Here is a 21498-nt window from a genome sequence, read left to right on the forward strand (position 1 = left end):
GGTGACGGCTCTGACGGGCACGGCGGGGGACCAATGGATCGACGGCATGTTCATCAAGTTTGCAGCGCGGTAAGCTATGAAGCGGCAAGAGGGGGCGGTAATGAAACATAACGTCGCACGGCAACAAGTAGAGCCGCAGAGGTCCCTCCGAGCGCCCAATGTGTATCACTGTATGTTCTTGCCATGTGTTCTTCCGAAGGAGCTAATCGAGTTATTTTTACGCGTCTGGGGTCTGTGACCAACATCGAATACGTTCGAAGGCGTGTATTCGCGTCGGATGGCATCTCGTTTATCTTAAACATTTTAAACTAGGATTATCTTTGAATATGAGGATCGAGATGGCCCGACTGTGAGACCCACACTCCTAGACTTTGTTGCGGAGGATAGCTCCAATCAGCGAAAAAATGCTTTATATTGACTTCCTCTGTCCAGATATTCCCACCAGGTGGATGCGGCTGTAGCCTTTGCTCACATCTTGTGCTGCCTTAGCACATGCAGGGGTGACGACATCACGAAATGCCGGAGCTGCTGCCATGTTTCTCACCACTTTACCTCGTCAGTGCACAGCCGAGACGCGTTGGACTTCCCTCGACATGTGGCCCACGCGCACCCAGGATTATCTTTTGTGTGTGCGGCAAGTTCTCAACCGTGGCATATGTTCCTGTGTGTATTCTGCGACGCTGGCACACCAGGCCCTCGCCGAACTGCGTTCTTTTTAACACCTCGTTCCTGGATTGAGGTTCAAGGTCTTCGGGGTGGATGCGCCCAACTGCAGCTCGCGGCCGCTCTTGGGAGTCTTCTGTGTGGGCAGCTGCGGAGCATCCCCAACGCTGTTTTTTTCCACTTCGTTCCGTCAGGTTGTGATCTTTTTGAGGGTCACTCACAAGTCATGAGGCATCACTTATCGAACCGTCTGATCAAGTTGGGGGATGAGTCTTCTTTTGCTTCATGTGTCATTCGTAAGAACCCTCTGGTTCCGTTGGTGCTTCTTGAAAGGTCAGTCTCCTTCCACACACTGTCCAGGGCTTTTTTCCCAGTTTCCGCGAAACCGTTCAGTGACCTTAATCCTCGCTGCTTTACGACCTTCGTTTGCATCAAGGCTGGGCTAACATGCACAAACACAACTAGTCCTCCTCTTCTGCAGTGCCTTTGGTAACGCAGTTTTGAGCCCACGTGCCGGCCCCAAAAAACGTGTCTCTGAGGACAGTCGAACCGCGTTCATTGTTTCCTGTTCCGTACGACAGGAGTCCCGCTTCCACACCGTTACAAGATCCACAAGTGCCGACACAATGTGACACAGAACTACAGCCTTGCTTTGCCCTAGCACGCAGCCACAGAGGGGGGAACACAGCCGGTGCTTGGAAGAGGATCTGAAGAAAACCGATCCGCATGACAGGATGCATCTCGCTTCCCTAGTTGCCAATTCCCCGCTCGAGAAGACGACTAATGGCGGCGTTCACGTCTCCGCCTGTCTCCTGCAGCGCCTGGATGTTTGCGTCTCTGTCAATAAAACCCATTTCTCTCAGGGACTCCAGCTGCCTCGCATACCTGCGAAAGCACGAAAAAGTGTAACACACACACTTACCCTCGTTGCCTGGCCTCGCCCAGCCACCCTTCCGCACTGCTTTCCAACACCGTGTCTCGCTCTGCGCCACTGTCTCCCCGTGCACAGCACCCTGACACGCCGGTACCTCAAGAGGTAAGCCTCAGTGGGTGAATACAGGAACCGTGCCTCTACGGTTTGTTCTCGGCGCTCCGCGACCCGTCCTTACCTTTCCTCTGGCGGCTGTGCATCTGGGGCAGAGTTCGGCATGCCTCCAAAACTCCCCATGCTTCCGAAACTTCCCATGAAGGGGTTGGCGCCAGGCATTCCAGACATTCCGCCGTTCCCGAAGGCGTTCATCATTTGACTCATGAGTTCGGGATTCTGTTGCAGCATCTGCTGTGCTTGTTGCATCATCGCCATCAGGTTGGGCTGTCCGGCTGCTCCAGGCATTCCGCCGAAGGCTGCGCCCAGTCCTGCGCCGGGACTTGCAGTCGCTCCTGCATGCGTTCACACCCTCACGCGCAACAGAAAACATGCGGCGCTGGCTGTGCCGCTCCTCCAGCGACCTATCGATTTCTACGCACAGCTTTTCTTCGCGTCTCGATATCTACATCCTCGTCCCAGTCTCGGGGGCAACGCGAGCCGGTGGGCCAACAACGAAGCGGCAATCAGGGCGCTCCCTCTCTTCTGTTCCCCGGGAACGACGCTACGCAGGAACATTCAACTCTGGATATGAGTGTGAGGCGACAGTCGCCTTGGCGTCCGTGTGTTGTCGAACCGGTAACAGCTATGAACTCGGCCGTTGTCACTCCACACACGGGACGAAACGGCGCGTTAAACGCGCACGCTCAAGTACACGGGAAGAGCAGGGAATGGCCAGAAGAGTCTCCGCACCTGAGGAACCGTCGCCTTGTCCGGCGCCCTGCTGCGCACGCTGCATATTTTGCATCGCCTGTTGCATTTGAAGCGACGCCTGGACTCAACAACAGAATGCTCCAGAGACTTCCAGCGTAAGAGCCACCGCGTGCCAGGCCGCGCAGACTCGGCGGGTGCCGAGACACGTTCCATACCGATTCAGGACGTCCGTGCCTTGACGTTTTGCGCAACGTATCGATGCTGTCCGGCTCTCGTCTCCGTTCAGCGTCTCTCTCTCACTCTGCGTAGGCGTTCACGCTGGCAGCACGCCGCAACGGCATATTTGTGTTTTCTGGCTCGCTGAACGTGCCGTCCTAAGTTTGCGTATCGCACTCACCTGCATCATCTGGGGGTTGAAGAAAGTTCGCAGCAGCTCGGGATTGTCCAAGACGTTTTGCATCATCGGCTGAGAACGCGAAAGCAGGAAGAAACCACCACGCCAAAGTTTCTGTCGAGAGAGAAAACGTGAGCGCGCAACAGGCGTCAAACTTTCACAGGAACCGAAAGACATATTTTTACGATGGCGCTTTGAGACAATTGAGACGCAGTCTGTATCCGCACTACACGAATGCTGTAAAGTGGCGCAGTAACCCGCTCCGAAAAGGTTTCATAAGCGCTGACGACGTCAGCTCACCGACGAACCGTCGGGACAGATTGCCGTTGCGCGTACCATCATCTGCCGTAGCATGGGATTGCTTTCCATCATTGCTCGCAACATCTGGGGATTCTGAGACAAGTTCTGCATGGTTTGCTGTAACAGAGGGCTTTGCATCAACTGCATGAGCGTGTCCGGGTTCATGTCCGGCGGAAGTCCAGGCATCCCCGCCGTGCCGTCTTGCGCGCCGGGCATGCCGCCTCCAGGCATGCCTGCCCCCATGCCTGTCGCGAGAAGGGAAATCCGGAGGCAAAACAGCAACGGACACGCACCTAGATCGCGAAAGTAGGCTTTCAGCGCGAATTTGACAGATTAGGTTTCCGAACCCTCAGTCCACTGGCCCCGATCAGACACACAGCATGTCGTCCTCCGGTCGGCCACATCGAGGCGAAGTGGCCTTCTGGAGCAGTCCGTGGACACGAAAACCCGTCGCATGGAAAGCGTGTGGAAAACGTGACAGACTATGCCTGTCATGTCCCCTTCGGTTCCGCACGTGCGTTGTCCCATGAGCCCCACGGTCGCTCCCGTTCGTTTCTGTTCCGACAAAATAACGTACCTCCCTGCATGAACATCTGCAAGAAAGGGTCGGCAGTCGGATTCGAAAGAGGCGGAGCCGACTCGGCAGGGCTGGCGTTCGTGCTGGCTGTCCGTGCAGCTGCACACCACACACCGGCGCATATTTGAAAACCATTTGTACACGAGCTGTACGAACACGATAAAATCTCTTCGGTAGACTCCGCGAGACTATCGAAAGTGCAGCCGCTGCCACGGTTCCCTGTCACGACCAATCTGACCAAGACTGGACGCTGTCCGAGACGTCCCACCCAAAGAGCCGTTCGTACCGGACGCATCAGGACTGGGTTGTGCGGCAGACGTTGCTCCGGCGGCAGGCGCAGTGTTGGAAGACGCCGCAACTGCAGCTGCGCTTTTGACCAAGTGGATGATGTGTCCGTCTTGCACGTCGTGCGTAGAAATTAGATCGTCGTCCTTAAGGATCCGTCCTGGTGAGACATGGAAAGCACCGAAAGAAAATTGACGGGGAGTCAACGAATCGGGTCATCACTCCCGCGGACGGCCCGGTCCTTGAAACAGCTCTGGAGTCTCTCCCCACGTGGGAAAAGACCTTGATTTCTCAATCAGATATCCCCCGAACGGCGTTTCCAACATCACTTAACGTCGAGGATGTCAGTGCCCCTGTCCTTGCGGCTGACTGCTCTCGTGGTAACGTCGGCTCTAAGCTTCCTGTTGCGAAAAACTCTGTTCTTCCACGACCCTTTCGCAGTTTTTCAGCGGTGCACGACTTGGGCCTCTCTCTACGGCTGGCCAGCATTGGGACAGAGTGCGCAGCTGACAGTGTTTCTGGCTGATCGCTGAACGATCTGCATTCGCGCAACGGAAATGCACTGGCACCACACAGCTGACGCCAAGCGAGTTGCCGGAAGGAAACAAACGCGCTCTGCGGCGACTGACGCGTCAGGTCAGTTGCGGAGGCTCTTTCCTCGCGGCACAACACTCTAACCTTTGTAGATGAGGCGCTGAGCCTGGACGGGGATTTCTGTTTGGGTAGCGCACTTTTCCTTGACCTGCTTGACTGTCCACTCAGGTTCCAGCTCGAGAACGAACTGGGTTCCCCCCGAGACTTTGAAGGTCACTTTCGCCGGCGGCATGGTGAAAAAGGAAAAGAAACGTCTTTATTCGGACGAGCAGACTACGGCAAGGTGACCGTGGATCGCTCCGGGTTGCTCGCAGTCGACGACAGGAAACCCAGCGAGTGTCGAAGGAAACCGGTGCCGTCAATCTCGATGGAAGCAACGCGAATAGCGCGGCAACACGAAAAAGGTTTGCTCGGCGCAGGACAAACGCCTCAGTGCTCTCAGAATACGCGCGCGCCCCCGCAAAAACGCAGGCAAAAGTAGTTACGCATCAGCGTCCTTTCAGACACGGCACAACTTGCGTTCTTGGAGTGCAGAAACGCTTTATATTTGTAGGACTGAAGAGGAGCGATTAACACGAGGTGTTGTTACCAAGTACGACTGGATGATTAAGAGAAGGTTCATTCCGAGAGGAGACGTGGTTTGGCATCAGTGGGCCACGAGAAAGAACAGCGCACGGCGCCTCCACCGTTTTCCGCAACATGTACACAATCTCGCGTAGTTCCACGGTCGCTGAGCGTTGCGGCCTTCGCAAACACACAAACGAGACCCAATAGAGGGAAGATCGGATAAGGTTCCCAAGCAAAGGTAACACATGCACACAGGCGGCGAATAGCGTTTCATGCAGAAACTGTTCTAAAAGGAAATTTTACTAATTGTGTGCTTCCGGCGCCTAAAGCGGGTCAACAAGGGTGCATGGGGAAGAAACGGGGGGGTTGTGGAGGGAGAGCAACTGGGATGCAACGTCGTTTTCAGCAGTCGTCACCATCCTCGAATATAGGTCCCGGTCCTCCTGTCTCAGAGATGTGTCGATTTTGGGGGCTGAAACCCGATGAAAGATAAATATCCGGCACGCTCCTGGCGTTGACTGGATCCACTTTTTACGGTTGAGTCTTTTTCGTCCCGCCAGCACACTTCACCATGTGTCTCTGTGAGACAGGCTCGTCCACGCAGGCGGAGACTGGGCGGCCTGTCCACCTGCAGTCGAGAAATCGCAGGCTTGATGGGAAGAGTGACCTGTGCCTTGGGAATGTTTTGTAGGGAGGCTCAGCCAAAAGAAGGATTTCCACAGTTTGGCAAGCACCACCCTACTGTTCAAAAAGTGCCGCTAGTCCTCGGGTGCTGCTTGGCGGGCACACGAGAGACAGGAGAAATACCCCGGCGCAAAAAGTATCCCGTTTTCTGCTGGAAAACGCATGAACGTCTGCAATACGAACATACCGCCCGGGACAGAGAGAATCAGAAGACGGACCCAACGCATTCGTCTTCGCTCCGAAGGAACTAGAGAGCTGACCAGCTGGCGACTCTCCGTACCTACTCTCTTGTCGCCTCGCGCCTGAAGCGACGCGGTACAGATCATAGCAATACATTCTTGAAAGTCCTGACTGCATGCCGCTACTTTTACTTCCACAATGGCTTTCTCGTCCCCAGGTGCCCCAGGTCAGCTCGATCTGCGGCCGCTGCAACCGGTGGTTCTCGAAGATGTTGATGTGACGATTGACATCATCGACATCGTCAAACTTGCCTGTCAAGCTAGCCAGACGGTCTTGGAAGTGTATAACCTGTCAAGTCAAGATTGGGGAATCGAGTTCAAGGACGGCAGAGAGCCACTGACGAAAGCGGACCTACAAGCAAACCAGGTACACAGCATGCGCCACGTGCGAACCGTTCACCAGTTCAAGTGGCCTCGCGTCACATACCCGTTGTGTGCCTTCACTGGGACAAGCTCCGTCGGCTCGTCTTTCCGTGCACAAATATTTCCAGTTTCTGTTTTTGCGCTAGGGACAGACGGAGGGTGTCTACGTGAGCAAGGGAGCAGATAAGGGTGCTGACGGCGCGCCTTCTTGGATGTGCAGGTCATTTGCACAGGTCTTACTCGGCTCTATGGATCTACCATTCCCATAATCAGCGAGGAAAACAAAAAAGCAAGCTGGACCGAAAGAAGCCAGTATAAGTATTTCTGGCTCATTGATCCGCTTGATGGCACGAAGGAGTTCATCAAACGTAAGGCACAGCATTGGACACCCATGTCATAGCTTGAAGGCTGCACTAGTGATCCCTGACTGCTTCCCGCGCTGTCGTCATGCGTGCTCTCAACAGCATTGGCCACGTATATCCTTAGGAAAATTCAGCTCGCGTGATGATGTGCTTTTCTAGGAAACGGCCAGTTCACAGTCAATATAGGTTTGTGCCGAGGAAACGAGGCGATACTTGGCGTTGTCACCGTTCCCACGCAGGGACACGCCTTTCTGGGTGCGGCCGGCGTAGGGGCGTATAAATTGGTAAGACACAGGAGCAGTCGACCATCGGTACGCTCTTTAGAGAAAGAACTGGACGGTTGAGCTAGGTCTTTACCGTTCCACTGGGTGCACTTTGACTCCCAGAAATATGCGATAGGAGGTGAACATTTCACCGCCAGTGCAAAACCGAAGATGCTAGCCCATTACCGCAGCCCCTGGTCCTCAAACGGTGGCACGTACCAACAAGTTGCCGAGGATCTGTTCGCTGCTTAACAGGTCCCGGGGAAACCCCGTGTAAAACTCCAGACGGCCCCGTTCTCAATAGAGGATCCCGATCTTAGAGTCACGGCGTCTTCGTCTCACAATTCGCCGGAAACTCGCGCTTTCACGGAGAAGCTTACGAGGCCACAAGTTGTCCAATATGGGTGAGTGCATTTTTGCTACCATTGGAGCGATAATCATGCTGCGATAGCCAGTGTTTGCAAGAAGCCAGAGTCATTTGACGAGAAGCGTGTGTTTTGGTCTCATGGATGCGTTGGATTTGCCTCAGGTCCTCCTTGAAAATCGTGATGCTCGCTGAGGGACAGGCTCACCTCTATCCGCGCTTTGCGTTGTGTTGCGAGTGGGACACCTGCGCGGCACACGCGGTGCTGAAATTCGCCGGAGGAGAAATCTATCAGGTGGGCTCCAGAGCTAAACGCATTAACGGTGAGCCGCGTTTTTTTCTTGTGTTACGGAATACGAACGCTCCCATATGAAGTTTACGTGTTTGTGCGGTATACGCAGGCTGGCAAGGACGCTGACGGACTGTACGTGTCGAAGGAACCTCTCCAGTATCACAAAGAGGATTTCCTGAATTCTTTCTTTGTAGCCGTTGCCAACAGAGAGGCCAGCCAATCGATGTGGTCCAGGTTCGCGAGAGAAACATCACCTAACCCAGCAGGAGGCGACAAGTCCACACCCATTTCGGGGTCAGACTGAAGCAAAGTTGTCTCACTGTCACAGCGCCGAAGTCACCTCTTTGTTAGCACCATTCAGAAGGTACCAACTGTGCATAAATATGCCACTGTCTGCTCACAGTGAGTGGGAACCAGGAGCGGAAACAAGACAAGGAAACCGTTTCTGCTCAGTGGTTCGGCTTTGCGGTTGCAGCATGTTCTTGCCTTCTGTGTTAGTAACTCACGGAGCAGCGCGCCGGTTTTATGGCTGCGTTCATGACCTCTGCTCGCATACGCGAGTCTACGCGTATGAAGAGTTGAGTTGGACCTTTCTCTGCGTGATACATACTCCGCTTTTGTTTTGAGGAGAGTAAATGTCCCTCGGGGCGGCTGCGATCCGAAACTGTGTAACTCAAAACGATTTGGGAGCGAAAATAATCTAATATGTAGCTCAGTTCATGGAACTCAAAAGAGCGTTCACTGACTGTATTGATGAAACGTTGTTAGTCCACGTAGCTGTGCATTAAGGACTCCTTAGCTCAAAGTGCTAAGGTGTCAAGCGGTACAAACTGTACCAGGATTAGTTATGTCCATCTGCGGGTCTAAGTTGATACTCGGTTAAATATTTTACAAGCTACCTTCCCACCCAAACTTCGATTCATTAAACCAGCGTCATTTTCGGTTCATAGCCAGAACCTGGTCAAGACACTCGGGCGCGTTTCCGACTCCAATGTACGCCATCGTTGAGCTACGCTAAAGAGCACTTTGGCATCGGTAGAACAGAAGGAAAAATTCTTTAGTTTATATATTCCTGTTTAGGGTGTTATGGTGTATTTGTTGGCACAGCACCCAATACGGCGACACAGAAGAAGGAAATTTCGTCGGCCTGTGCCGCTTGCACCAGCCTGTATCCACTCGGCAGTGGGACAAGCACTCGGCTGCATGAGAGCACATTGGATCAGCACGGACAGATCGTCTGGTTCTGAATATGATAAACTCGTTTTCGTTTGCCTGTCTTCGACCTACCGAGTGCATGTCTTGGACGGGTCTCTTATTCTCGTTCCTGCTGAAAATGCAACCAACGGATCTGTGGTCGACGCCGTACGTTCAGAAAACTGGCAAATGCATTCCCGTGTATGTCCTGTGGTGTCAGTCACACGAGATGTCCAAAACTGTACTCAAACTTCTGATCAAAAATTGCCTGGAGCGCGACGTCAAATCGCGCTTTAGAAAAGTGGCCGTAGGGTTGCCCATAAAGTGCCATTTCGATTTCTACCATGTTAGTCGGAGGCGTGGCGTTTTCCCTTGTCGAAGGGAGTGAATGTGCAGCGCGGCTGACTGGGTGACATCTCATTTGTGGGGCCGATTTTGCGGCGGCGCAGCAGCATGTGGCGAGTCAAGCGACTTTTCGCCGTTCTGTTGTGTCTCTTGTTTCTTAGTATCCACATGCCTGCCAGAACAAATTGTTTTTGCCGTTTCCTTTTTTTACCGTACGCAGTATTCCTCGTCCGTGTTTCCTCTGGAGTTGACTACGATCTTCGTGGAACGCCAAAATCCGCCGTTCCCAATTGAGCAGCCCGCGCGAGGAGACGCATGCGCGTTTCGAACAGCGTTGTGGAGACGGGAAGTGAAAACCGCGGCTTTTTCTCCTCCAGAGGCACCGCTGCAAGCGTCGTGAATTTATATTGTTTATGTTGTCCCCGTCGTGACCTTCACAATGGTGTCGTTCACTTGTGAGCAGTGCCAGGAGGTACTGAAGAAGAATGCTGTGGCCAAGCATTACCAAAGCCGGTGTGGCGGGGCGAACGCCTTCACCTGCATCGATTGCTACAAGACTTTCGATCGTCAAACAATCATTGGCCATACGAGCTGCACGACAGGTGAGTCCGACATCGGGTTTGTAAATGGGAGGCTCTACTGACAAGGGGCGTTATATTGTGAAAGCACAGCTCCGGCCCACGCGGTGAAACGCGTTTGTATCGGCGTACGAACGCACAGCTTCCCCTCAGTTCAACATTTCTGCGATGTGTCCTTGCGTTAAGAGGAAGACAAGTGGCATGGCCAGTATGCGAAGTCCCGACGAACGCAGAACGGAAATCCTCAAGTGTCCCAGGCTGGTCAACGTGAACGTGAGAGGAAGAAGCAAAAGACAGGCGACGCGGCCCACGGCACAACGTCCCAAAAGGTTGAAGCTCTCCAAGATAACAAAAAGGCTTCGGCGAACGCTCGCAAGCAGAACGGCAATCTTTTTCAGTGGCAAGGAGACTGGAAATCTACCGTCGAACACATCTTGAATAATCAGCCCAATCATTCTATGGCTTGGAAGCCTCTTGCCAACCAGGTGAGGAAACGTCGCCGTCGGCAAGGACTGTGTCCTCTCGTCCTGGTGGACGCTGTCACGGGGTGGGCGACTGTTTTCTGATGCGCTGTAGAAGAGTACACCCTGACACCGGGGGGCTGCGATAGATGAATATATCTTGGATGATTGTAGATTAGCGGCTAAACGTCAATCAAACATGCGAATTTTAGGTTTTCCATGAAATCTCTTTGGAAGAAGAGGCTCCCACGGTGCCTGCAGGAGCTTTTCGTCTTGTTCTCAGAGGGCGCGTCAGTTTGTGACTCGCAGAGTCCATCGCGCTCAGTGCAGTGTGCGGCGTTGGCTTTCACCGTGGACCTTTGCTGTGGTTGTGCGTGTGTAGGCAGTAGATCTGTATCTCGCCTCAAACAAAAACAAAACACAGAAACCTCCGGAGAGCAGAGAGATGCTCGTCAACGCTTGCCTGGCTTCCGTAAGTCAATGTCTTCCGCCGTTGCAAACGGAGACTGAAGAGTGTGATACCGCCTGGAGCCACGCGTGACCAGCTTCCCAGACTCTCCAGAGCATGATAAGTTAGGTGGCGTTCCGCTTCCGCTCACACCAGACGTGCGCCACGCAAAAACCGCCCCGTCTCTCGTGCGGCACTCTTAGCTGCGATCTGTGCGTGTGCGTGCGTCTCGGCAGATTCCCGAAGATTTCGTCAACGACAAGGACGAATTCGTGAGACTGCTTCACGCCTAACCTTGCGTGTAGCGTACCTTGAGACGTGTGGCGTTGCCACCGTATCTGCGGGTGGAGCGTAAAAGAGACTGGTGCACGTTTTTCCAGTGGTGCGCCTCAGCATGCCTAGCGTTAAGGCGTGCGTTTTCCGTAGTATCTGTAAACGCACTGCGCAACCTGAATTCACACGCGGGTGGGAGCATGCAACCGTCTCAACATCCCCTTCTCACCTGCCGCGCACGCAAAGGTCGGATGCTTCCTTTTGGAAAGGCTGCAACGCGGCCGACAGGAGTGAACCTCGTTTTGCAGTATTCAGCCTGGAAGTGCGGTCCGGCTGTCAACGCGCAGACACTAGCACACGACCCAGAGATGGAAACCACGAAAAGTGCTGTTCTAAAGTTCGGGCGTTCTGACAGAGAGGTATCGAAGCAAACGTTGAGGAAACATAAAGGTCGTACACCGCATACCCGCAGGCTGACTCAAGTGCTTTGTGGAGGAACCTGCCGTCGTGTCACTGTGAGTACCACTTGTATGAAGAGCAGTGTTTTGAAATTGCACTCTACGATCGGTCTCAACGCTCTGGCGAATTCAGGGAGCGGAAGCAGTAAACTGAAAATATGCACTGGTGACATAAAAGAGAGGCGCTCAACCTCCGGATCGAGACCGCATCCGATGTCGCCACAACGGTCGGACCTGGATCCGGGGAGTGTACCACGCATTTTGCTCCGTCGGATGACGCATAGTGTGTAGATCCGTAATTAAAGGATGAACGGCAAAGTGAAACAATAAAGGCGAACAACTGATTCGTTTTTCGCATCGTTAACGCCTCGGTGATGAGGGTGTTTGCCGCACGCGCGCCAACCTGAGGCTGGGTGTCGTGCCCAAGTAATAGTGCACTGTTGGGATCAGGTCATGCCACGGGTATCTTCTAGGCGTAGTAGCTGAATTTCTATTATGAAAAATAGTTGTAACGGCGAGGGAATCCTATCACATAGATACGAGGCTCATTCGAGTCATCGTGCTGGGAGGGATGCTCTCTGAGACAAGTTACTCCATGGGGAACTCGATGCAGAGCTTCGCTTGCTTTTGGGATCTCTCATTCTAGCACACCGCTGGCCACTGCACTCACTTGATTGTGCTCTTCCTCCTGCAGCTTGGCTCCGGTGCCGTGTGAAATATTCGGTCAGCGGGATATCCAGTGCGTATAACGATGGACGAAAGTCCCTGAAAAAGGCTGCAGTTGGAATCCCACTCGCATTTCCATTATACTTGAAAGCGTGACGAGAGCTGCATACTCCGTGTCTTGAGTGAAAGAGCCGTATTGCGACCGCCGCGAAGGTACGGCACACACAAACGAGAGAAGAGCATGATGCAGCCCCACACAGAATTGGCACTCTGGTTGTGGGCCACGCATGTCGCTGTTTCCACGCAGGTGTTTGGAAGAGCCTGAAGACGAGAAAAATGCTCGAGCGGCACTTTGATTCTTAGCCCGAACGCGAATCGCAGCGTTTCCGGTGGAAGTCCGCTCTGAGTGGAGACCGTGGAGAGCAACCCCAGGGACACAGAACAGAGAGAGTCTGAGCGGTGTTAGAAACATGTGTGGAGCCGATCGGAAATCAAAGACCAGGGACGTATGTGGCAGGAGCGATCTGCTCGGCCCTCCTGTCTCGTTCGGTCGATTGCTGAAGGCAGCCACACACACGAGGCCGGTCCGCAACTGTGAATCTGCGGACGCTAGACGCCGAGAAAGACGCCTGGGAGCGGCTATAAATTTTGCTCGGTGTTTCCTTGGTCCTTTGTGGATCCTGGATTTCTTTTGCCATCTTCTGCGGAGCATGCGTGTGTGTCAGTCCTCGTCGTCTCGTCGCCGTCAAAAAGGCTGATACGCCGGTCAGCCTTTTCCGGGTGCGAACCTGCATGCAGTCTCTCACAGCTGCATGCAGCGACCGGGCGACCGGGCTTCGGGAGCTCTTTTCGACGTGTGTTTGCCGTGTCAACAGAACCCAAATCCCGGCCTTATTGCTCGCGGTTCGTGTATGTGCTCGCGACATCGCCGGGGTTCCGCAGCCGTCGACTGCTCCCTGGTCTGCTGCAGATCCGTCTCCAGCGGGGCACGCAGGCCTAGCCTCTTGCTGTGGCCTTCATCCCGTTTGAACAGTCACGATGCCGTCTTCACCAGCTGCTCCTTAATTCTCCAAAACGCTCCTCAACTCAGTGCTCGTGCGCAGCCGACTCTTTGCAGCATCTGTCGGTCAACTGCCTGCGCGCCGGTTTTGTCTGGGAAGCGAGAACCCGCGTGTGTCTCCCGTCAGCTCGCCATTCTCTCTGCTGTCTTGGGCTCCGCGCGCGCAGTGGTCAGCCGACGCCTTCCTCACGCCTCTCGTCTCTTGTTTCTCGTCACCATCGTGTACTTTCCTTACAGTTTCTGTCCCGAGATTTCCTCCCGTAGACGATGCGGCGCCGCGCTGTCCTTTCTATGAGAGGCGCTTGACCGTGAACAGAGACAGGCCAGTCCTTTTTGCCACACTTGAACGAGAAACACACTTCAAAGCAAAAAACATGGGCGCGTTGCCTTTCCCGCCCGCCGCGGCCTCTGTGGCGGTGGCGGCGCGCCGGTCGCTCCCCCGACTGCGTGAAGGAGCGCGGATCCGTCGCTTTCCTCTGCACGAAACGCCGCGACGCTTCTCCACAGCGGCTCGCCGATCGTTTTCTGTTTCTTCTCCACACGCGCCGTCCAGGCCTGTCTCGTCCCGAGACGCGAATTTGTCTTCGAGGCGCGCCAGCAGGCACCCCACTGTGGCGGGGCGGAGTGGCGACAGCCCGGTTCTCCAGCGCCTAAGCGACTGTCGTGCATCTCCTCTCGCTCCTTTCTTTTCCCCGTGCTCCCGTCTCCTCCACGCGCCACCGTTTCTCTCTCTCCGCCGTGATTTCACTAGGAACGGGAGCTCGACGAGGCCGACAAAAGGTGGAAAGCCGCAGGCTTGTCAGGATCCCCGCCTCCGCACGCGCTCCAGCTCTTCCTCCAAGCGTGGACGGGCCAAGCAAGTGCGGCGGGCCGCGTCCTTGAAGGATGACCTGTTTCACCGTCTTCTCTCCTCGCCGGCGCCAACGGGAGCTCCGCTGGACTTTCCTCCGGCCTCCCGGTCCCACCCCACTGTCGGCGCGCCGTCGGCACTGCTGCGTCCGGTCCCCGCGTCCGCACCCGTCTCGGCGCCTCTCTGTTCTGCCTGGCTGTCTCTGCAACGTCCTCTTCTTTCCTCGCTGCCGCAGCGGAGGGCGGCCAGCTTCCTGTCGCCCGCGCGCTGTGCTCGCGTGACGAGGCTCTCTGCAGCGGCAGACGGCCAGGCCGCGTCGCCGGACGAGGAGAACGTCATCTCTTTTTCAGGCGCTCTGCCCCGACAGCCGTCCTTCACGCCTTCCGTAGCCTTCCCGCCCCACAAGCCTGTTCCGCTGGACTCGCCCCTGTCCCCCAGTGTGCACGCGACCCCGCAAGTGCGTCGCCCCGGCAGCGTCGTCCGAATGAATGAGGTGATTCGGCACTGGTGGTCAGTCCCCGCCGTTGGCTTCAACAGTGTCCTCGAGGTTCCCATTTACCGGTTCGAAGTCTTCCAGAGGCGAGAGGAAGAGGCGGGAGAAGGCGGCGCTGCGGCGGCCGAGCAGGGAGAAGACCCCGAGGAAGAAGAGGGGTGCGTAGGTAAGTCGCCTTCTCTCTCGGGAGAACGGCCCATAGACGCAGGCTTCAGTTTCGAAAGCGCGTTCGCCGACTCTCGAAATCCTACGGTCGACTATTCTCTCGGCGGGAGGGGCGGACGTGGAAATCGGGGACTTCCGCCTCGGAGGAGACACAGCACTCACGCGCGGATTTGGAAAAATGGCAGAGCCAGGCGTGTCTGCTCCGTCGACCTGTTCGTTTAGAAAAAGCGAGACGTCCTGTTTGGCGTGGAGGAAAGCGCGCAAAACCAGGAACGCGCAGGCGTGTGCAGTCTTCTCGAAGGTGTTGAGTGTCGTGAGCCACGCACGCGAGGGGACCGCCGTCTGCGGATTCCCCCTCTGTGCCGGCAAACACAGAAGCAAGATGTGCGAAAGGCCAGGCGAGAGACGCCGCAGGCCTCAGCGACGCTCTCCCCCGCTGTTCTGAGCGTTCCTGTATCTTTCAAGGGATTCGTTCAATGCGTTTGCGTGCATCCCTCGCCGAGCCGTTCCGCTCCTGTCGCCCTCTCGCCAGCGGCGTGCTCGTCTTTTCCCTGTCCCTTTTGCCTCCTCAGTTCTGCCGAACGACATTTTCGGTCTGGCCTTGCGACCGGACATCCTGTATCGGGTAAGTGCTGCAGTTTGTTCTCAAAAGAACGCTCAACGCCGTTTGCTCTTTCGCAAGGACAAGCGCCCCGTTGGCCGGTTGCGAATCTCTCAACGGCGGAGCTTCGCCCCCCCCGCGTGCCTTCGCCCCCCCCGCGTGCCTTCGCCCCCCCCGCGTGCCTTCGCCGGTTTGTCTCTATTGCCGCCAAACCCTGGTGCCTTGTCTCTCGGCCTTGCCTGCCGTCTCGGTCTCTTCCCTCCGCCGACTCGCAGGCGCGCGCATCATTTTCGCCCTCACCCCGCCACCCTCCCTCCGATTCCCTCGTGTTCCGCGTGTGCGGTTTCCCTCCTTGCGCAGTGCTACTGGTTCTACCGGCGGGCGATCGCAGGTTGGACAGAGCGCATGCAACTCTTCAAGTGGGAGTGGCCGGGAAGCAAGCGGAAACTGAGACCCCAACAGCGTTCAGGCAGAGCTCGCATAGGCTGGCGAAAGGCGCCAGGGAAATACGTCGGAGTGAAAGCCCATCCGCTGCGCCCTCACGACCAGCGTATCAAAATCAATAAACGCCGTACGTGCCGGAGCCTAGAGACGCTCCCTGTGTCCACACGGCCACCCTTCGTACGCCAGGCAGCATCTGGTGATCCTGCTCTTACAAGATCCTAGATCAAATGCTCCTCACATACGCATATTTATATATATATATATATACGTAAATATACATTTATATATATATATATATATATATATATATGCATGGCATATGCATGTAAACGAGAGCGCGTCTCTAGCGACTCCGGTAGGCCTGCAGTCTTCTTTTGTGTCTTGCCCCTGTCGATAGGCGAGACTGTCGTCCCGTTTGTTCCTTCGCCCTGGGGCTGGGGTGTTGGGGTGATCGAGTCTCTGCGCCACACGACTTCGACACGAGGCCTGGCGCGGCTTTCGGGCCTTGACGGCTGTCGCGCTGGGCCCCGTTCCCGGTTTTTTCCTTCCCGTTTTCCTCTCTTGTCTCTTTCTGACTGATGGCCTCGCGTGATTGAGAACCGAGAAAAAGGTTGTGTCGAGGTCAGACACAACCTCGTCAATCGCCCGGTCCCTGTCTCTGTGTTTCTCGATCCTCTCGTCTGTGGCCCGGTCTTTTCGGTTCTCGACTTTCTCGCAGTGCTCTGGCAAGGCCTGAAGATCATGCTCTCCGCCAAGTTCGCTCAGGGGCAAATCAAGGTTGTTGACCACTTCAACCTTCAGTCTCACAAAACGAAGCACTGCGTCCGTCATTTGCGGCGCATCCTCGGTAGGCGCGCCGCGTTCTGTCTCTCTTCGCAGCGTCAGTGACTGGGAACCTTCGTCTTTGGATCCTTTGAGATGGCTCGGAAAGGCCTGCGTTGCACACGAGACGCCTGCGCAAGACTAGGTTACTGCTAGTTGAGACAGAGCTCCCAGGGTGTACCGAAACGAAACGACGACGGCTGTGAACAGGAAGGGGCCGTGTCGACACACGGCTACCCTGGGCGAGACGGGCGTCTCTCGTCCAGCTGTGAGCCGTTGCGGAGGCCTTCTTCAGGGTGATGTCGAAGCGACTGTGTTTGCATGCACAGCCGCCTGTCGTGTCCGCGATTGCTGTCTCCCGTCTACCGGTGTGTGCCTTGACAAAGACGGGTTGAAACGAAGCTGCGTCGGCAGAGCAACGGCGTCTCGATTCTTCCTTCTGCAGGCCGCAAATGCCCCTCGGCCCTTTTGGTCCACGAGGGGACGACGGACGTGAACGACAACTTCCGGTACGCGACGGCGCACATTCTCGCCGTTCGCCGCGAAAACGTCGAGGTAAGCCAGGAGACCTCGTATACAGGACGAGGCAGGAAGTCTCGGAACTCCGAGACTCCCCGACGCGCTCACCTAAGGCATTTTTCGACACACATGTCGCCTCTTTTCTTCGTTGTTGGCCCATTCCGGAAGATGTCGACACTGGGGTCTCAGTGGGCAAGACGCCGATCTGGACGACACGTCCAGGATCTCGTCACACACGCACAAACTTGTACGCAAAATCGGGCTTCCGATCGGTCCAGGTCTCGGGGAGCGTCTCGCGCATGACGCGCGCGCCCCCGCGTCAGACAGCGGATGCGCACTCGAGAACGCAGTTCGCCTTTTCTGTCGTGTTGGGAGTCCGCTGCGCCTTTTTCTTACCTCGGCGCCCGCTTTCTTTGGAGTCGTGGTCTTCAGGGCGTCAACGTGTACAACCTCTTGAAGTACCGCCAGCTGGTCATCACCGAGAAAGCTCTGCTGAAACTGATTTACAACATCCAAACGTACCCTGAGAAGCGCGGCTGGCTGCCGAAATACGCGACTCCGGATGGCCGGCCGGCGCCCGTCCCGGAGAAGGTCGAAGGCTGGGATCGGGAGTGGAAGGAGATGAAGGAGCGCGAACGCAACGCCAAGTTCAGCAAAGTAAGGGCCCGGTTCGGGGTTATCCATCTCCGGGCCGAACCGGTCGCTCTCTCCTGCACGGGCGTGCCGTCTAGAAAGGCTCGGCCGCCTCGCAGGGAACCGGGGCGCTACTGCGTCGCCAGCGGGGAGTGTACCGGCGCCTGGTGCCTAAACGTGAAGCGTTTCTAAAGCGCGTTTGTCTTCTCTGCACGTCTCTAGGCGCTGCTTCGCGAACGAATTCTCAAGTGGAAATGGTCGGACGAAACAAAAGGAGCGATCGTAAGTCGAGCACGCCGCTGCCTTTTCTGCCTCGCTTTCCGAGTGCCTGTCTCCCCCTTCTCGCCTCTCCTTCACGCCTCCGTTGCCTTTGCTGCCCGTCGTCTGTGTCTGTCTGTGCACTGTATCTGGCTGTCTTTTTCTTTCTCTCTCTCGCACGCGAAAATGCGTTCAGAAAGTCCCCCGCGTCGATCCCTTCAAAGGGTTCCGCCTCGCGCGGTTTTCTCTCCACGAGCCGACGATGCCGTGGGAAAAATTTGAGGAAACCTACGTGGTAAGATCGGATGTGCTGGTCTCGACAGACACAGGCGTCAGGGGGCGGGTCGAAGCCACTGACGCCTGTGCTACCTGCCGCGCCTCAGTGGTGCGATTCACTCTCGCGAGGCCGGTGCGGCGGTGGAGGCGCCGAGAAAACAGTTTGTGCAAGGGATAAGTGCGTTCCAAATCCTGCATGGCTCTGAAAACAGTCGCCGGTGTTCAGGGCGGTTGAAAGCCGTTCTTGCCCCGCGCTCTCCACGCTGGAGCCTCCTAGTCCCCCCGAGAGAGCCGACAGGCGACACTCGCACCCACCGACGGTTTCGTCTGTCTCTTTCCTTGTCTCTCCTCGACGCCTTCAGGGTTGACGAAAACGAGGCATGTGCACAGCTCTCTCTAGTCACCCTAGGCAGGACACTACCTTTCTTTGAGTGCCCGGGGGCTCCTGGGGTCGTGTCGCGAGGCCTGTGGCGCATTTTCACCCCTTGGACATGCGCCCCACTCTCGCTCTCGTTCTTTTCTCCTCCGCTGCCTTTCTCCTTCTGTGTGTCTGGCCTTTCCTTCGCTTCTCTTCTCCCGAGCTTCCCGTTCTCTGCTCGACGCGCTGGATCTGGTACGCGTGGCGCGCACTTTTCCTGTTCGCTCAGGACTCGGAACCGCTGGAGGACGAAGAGGAAGGAGACGTCTTCGACGAGGCTCAAACTCTCGGCGAAGTAAGGCAGATTCGGGAGAAGGCAGACTGGCAGCGAAAGCACAGAAAGGGGAACCAGACACCACCGGAAGCTGCAGTGATCAGCCCAAGAGAAAGGCCACAAGACCCGTCCTCAACCGCGGTCTCGTAGGGACGCACGAAACGTTTCGAGGAGACGTCAGGCAGTAAAGCGAGGCGGTGACAAGGCGACAAAGCGGGGGAAACAAGAAAGTCGCTATCCGCGCGCAGCGCAGCAGCGGGCGACTCGAGCGGAAGAGAAACGGAAGCCCGAAATGCTCGCGGGGGAGGGCGCGCGCGTCTTTTTCGGGGCACGGATTTTAGGCAAAAGTCGGAGCGACGGGCACTGGCGTTTTACTTGCGAGAGTTTCTCTGTTTGTGGTTTCGCTGTGCAGGAGGCTCAACGTCTGGACCGCCTAGACCATGAAGAACTCCCAAATGCGGCGGCATATGATGTCGCCAGCCTAACAGGTAAAGCGGAGACGAAACTCTCTGCTTCAAAAGCCGGGATTTTGGGGGGCCGATTTCCATTCGTTACAAGGTAATTCATAGGTTTTTGTATAGGGCGGTGTGAATGTGAATGTAGCTGTGGAGAGCAGCTGCATGAAACCATTGGTGTTTGTTCGAGAACTCCCGCGTGCTTAGTTGTACACTTTTCCGACCCCGGTGGCTCCTGAACGTGTGCTTGTACACATTCATGAATGTGAAACGGAACGATGCGACGGACTGCAGCGGTAGATTTCGATTGGCCTTTGGCCTTGTCAGGAGTGCATGCGCGTCACTGTGCGGCGGATTTTCTCTGTCAGATATGCCACTGACAGAGTGGATGAGGAGGCCGCGGCGGCTCGAAACCTTCCAGATGGAACAGACAGAGAAACGCGCAGGCAAAGGAGTTGTAGACAGCGGCGCAACTGACAATGAACACATCGACAGTGTCGAAGAGAACGATGAGGGAAAAGAATTCTTGCCTGCAGTGGACAGATACGTTCCGAACAAGTCTTGAGTTTTTGTGGCTGAATGCCGTCTGGGTTCTCGAGTTCCGTGCTCGGTTCACTGCCAGCAGGCACGGTTGGAACGGTCGGCGCGGTCACCCTGCACGGGGTTCTCTGTCCTTTCTTTGGAAGGAGTGGGCGCGGTTCGTTCCGTGGCTTTTTTCATTCTGGCGCGTTAGTCGCAACGCACAGGACGCACCTTTTCGTCTGAGTTGCGCGAAGCGCGCTGCCTGATGCCGTAGGTGGGAAACGGACGGAAGAACGGTTTACTGCGGACTCCAGATGTTGAGCCGAGAGGTCCGATTGGAAAGGCGCTGGGCACCCGCAACAGGGTGTACCCCTCTATCGTTTGCGAAACAAACTCACCAAATCTGAAATCCTTTTCAGCTAGAATCGCGGACTGTCCTCCGCTATACGCTCCTGTGAAGGCCGGCAGGAGTGATATACGGGCACGAATTTGTCGAACCCCGATCGTTTCTTTCTTTATCCATTTCTAAGGACAAGCGGGATCGCTCGTGAATCTGCGCGTGGGGCAAAAAGCACGATTCCAAAGTCGTCCTGTGCCTGTGGCATCATGCACAGACACACGTCAAATCTACTCGCGGCAAACAGGCAGTCCACGTCAGCTCCAGCGCACCAAAGTGCCTTGTCGTGTGTGAACTTGCTCGGTGAACGTAGCAGAAGTCCGTCAACGAGGAGGCAGTCGGACTTCGGACTCACAAGCCGACACCCAGCTGTGCCCAGAGAGAGGAGCGAAAGCTCTCGGTTTTGGCCATCCAAAAGTCTGGGCGGTTTTCTGCCGACGGGCCATCCGCGAGCATCGAGCCTCCCTTTACTCGGCAGCCGTTTGTGCTGTTTACCCGTAGCCTTCGGACGTGAGCGCGGCGACGTCGGTCGGTCGGTCGCTCGCTCGAAAACCACCGAAGCGGCAGCAACACAAAGCCGGCGCTGAGTAAACGAAGAGGTCTAAACCGTTCTGCTAAAACGCGGGCGGTACGCTCGGCGTGTGGCCGCATGACTGCTGGCGTGTGAAGCAGCAGATGTCTGTGCGGAGCACCGACGGCGGAATGTGCCTAGCTCCGTTGATTCCCTCCTGAGTGCAATCTGGGGGCACTTGATGCTTGCTAAAATTTCTCATTGTTAAAGGGCGGCGACTCGTCTATAGTTTGCTAGTTTGGTGTACAAGGAAATTTCATATCAGGGAACTCCAGGGTATTAACTGAAACGTAAAAACACTCCGTCTGAATGGAGAAAGAGTAGCCTATTCCCCGGCGACCGTCGCTGCTGCTGATGAGGTTTTCAGCCGCGTGTACTGGCAGTCGGAGAACTGTTGAATGTGCAGCTAACGCGCGTATCCCCGAACCTATACACGCGTGATTGTTACTGTAGGCTCTGGACATCCGGGGCTCTGTAGGAAAGCGCACGACGCACATCGGACTGTTGTGGTCCTGACAAGGTCTGGACATTTTTGATGGAAACACGGGGGGCCGAGCGGTGCGCTCCGGCTCTGCTTTGGTGGCTCCAGAAACCAAGTGCAAGAAGTCTCGGGGAACGTGGTGCGAACTCTC

General features: G+C 55.8%; 3 protein-coding genes across 3 annotated transcripts; 2 read left to right on the forward strand and 1 right to left on the reverse strand.

The window, feature by feature from the left end:
• Positions 1-1412: 1412 nt before the first annotated feature.
• NCLIV_048800 (hypothetical protein) lies at positions 1413-4783 on the reverse strand (the record flags this gene model as incomplete). The annotated part of the gene is made up of 8 exons (XM_003884432.1): positions 1413-1548; positions 1773-2043; positions 2441-2519; positions 2799-2867; positions 3132-3340; positions 3673-3771; positions 3911-4117; positions 4636-4783. 8 exons carry the CDS (start codon positions 4781-4783, stop codon positions 1413-1415), a joined length of 1218 nt encoding a protein of 405 aa, XP_003884481.1.
• A 1397-nt stretch (positions 4784-6180) lies between these two features.
• On the forward strand, positions 6181-11004 carry NCLIV_048810 (putative inositol monophosphatase domain-containing protein; the record flags this gene model as incomplete). Its single annotated transcript, XM_003884433.1, has 11 exons — positions 6181-6408; positions 6625-6772; positions 6926-7050; positions 7285-7433; positions 7559-7688; positions 7795-7919; positions 8636-8678; positions 9688-9826; positions 9989-10287; positions 10646-10735; positions 10948-11004. 11 exons carry the CDS (start codon positions 6181-6183, stop codon positions 11002-11004), a joined length of 1533 nt encoding a protein of 510 aa, XP_003884482.1.
• A 2538-nt stretch (positions 11005-13542) lies between these two features.
• Positions 13543-19941, forward strand: NCLIV_048820 (putative 50S ribosomal protein L4; the record flags this gene model as incomplete). Its single annotated transcript, XM_003884434.1, has 10 exons — positions 13543-14677; positions 15249-15301; positions 15638-15848; positions 16440-16568; positions 16989-17098; positions 17495-17719; positions 18150-18248; positions 18877-18942; positions 19334-19409; positions 19745-19941. The coding sequence occupies 10 exons, from the start codon at positions 13543-13545 to the stop codon at positions 19939-19941; spliced, it is 2301 nt and encodes a 766-aa protein (XP_003884483.1).
• Positions 19942-21498: the final 1557 nt, after the last annotated feature.

This window comes from Neospora caninum, chromosome X (assembly GCF_000208865.1).
Source record: "Neospora caninum Liverpool complete genome, chromosome X".
In the NCBI taxonomy this organism is placed as follows: domain Eukaryota; phylum Apicomplexa; class Conoidasida; order Eucoccidiorida; family Sarcocystidae; genus Neospora; species Neospora caninum.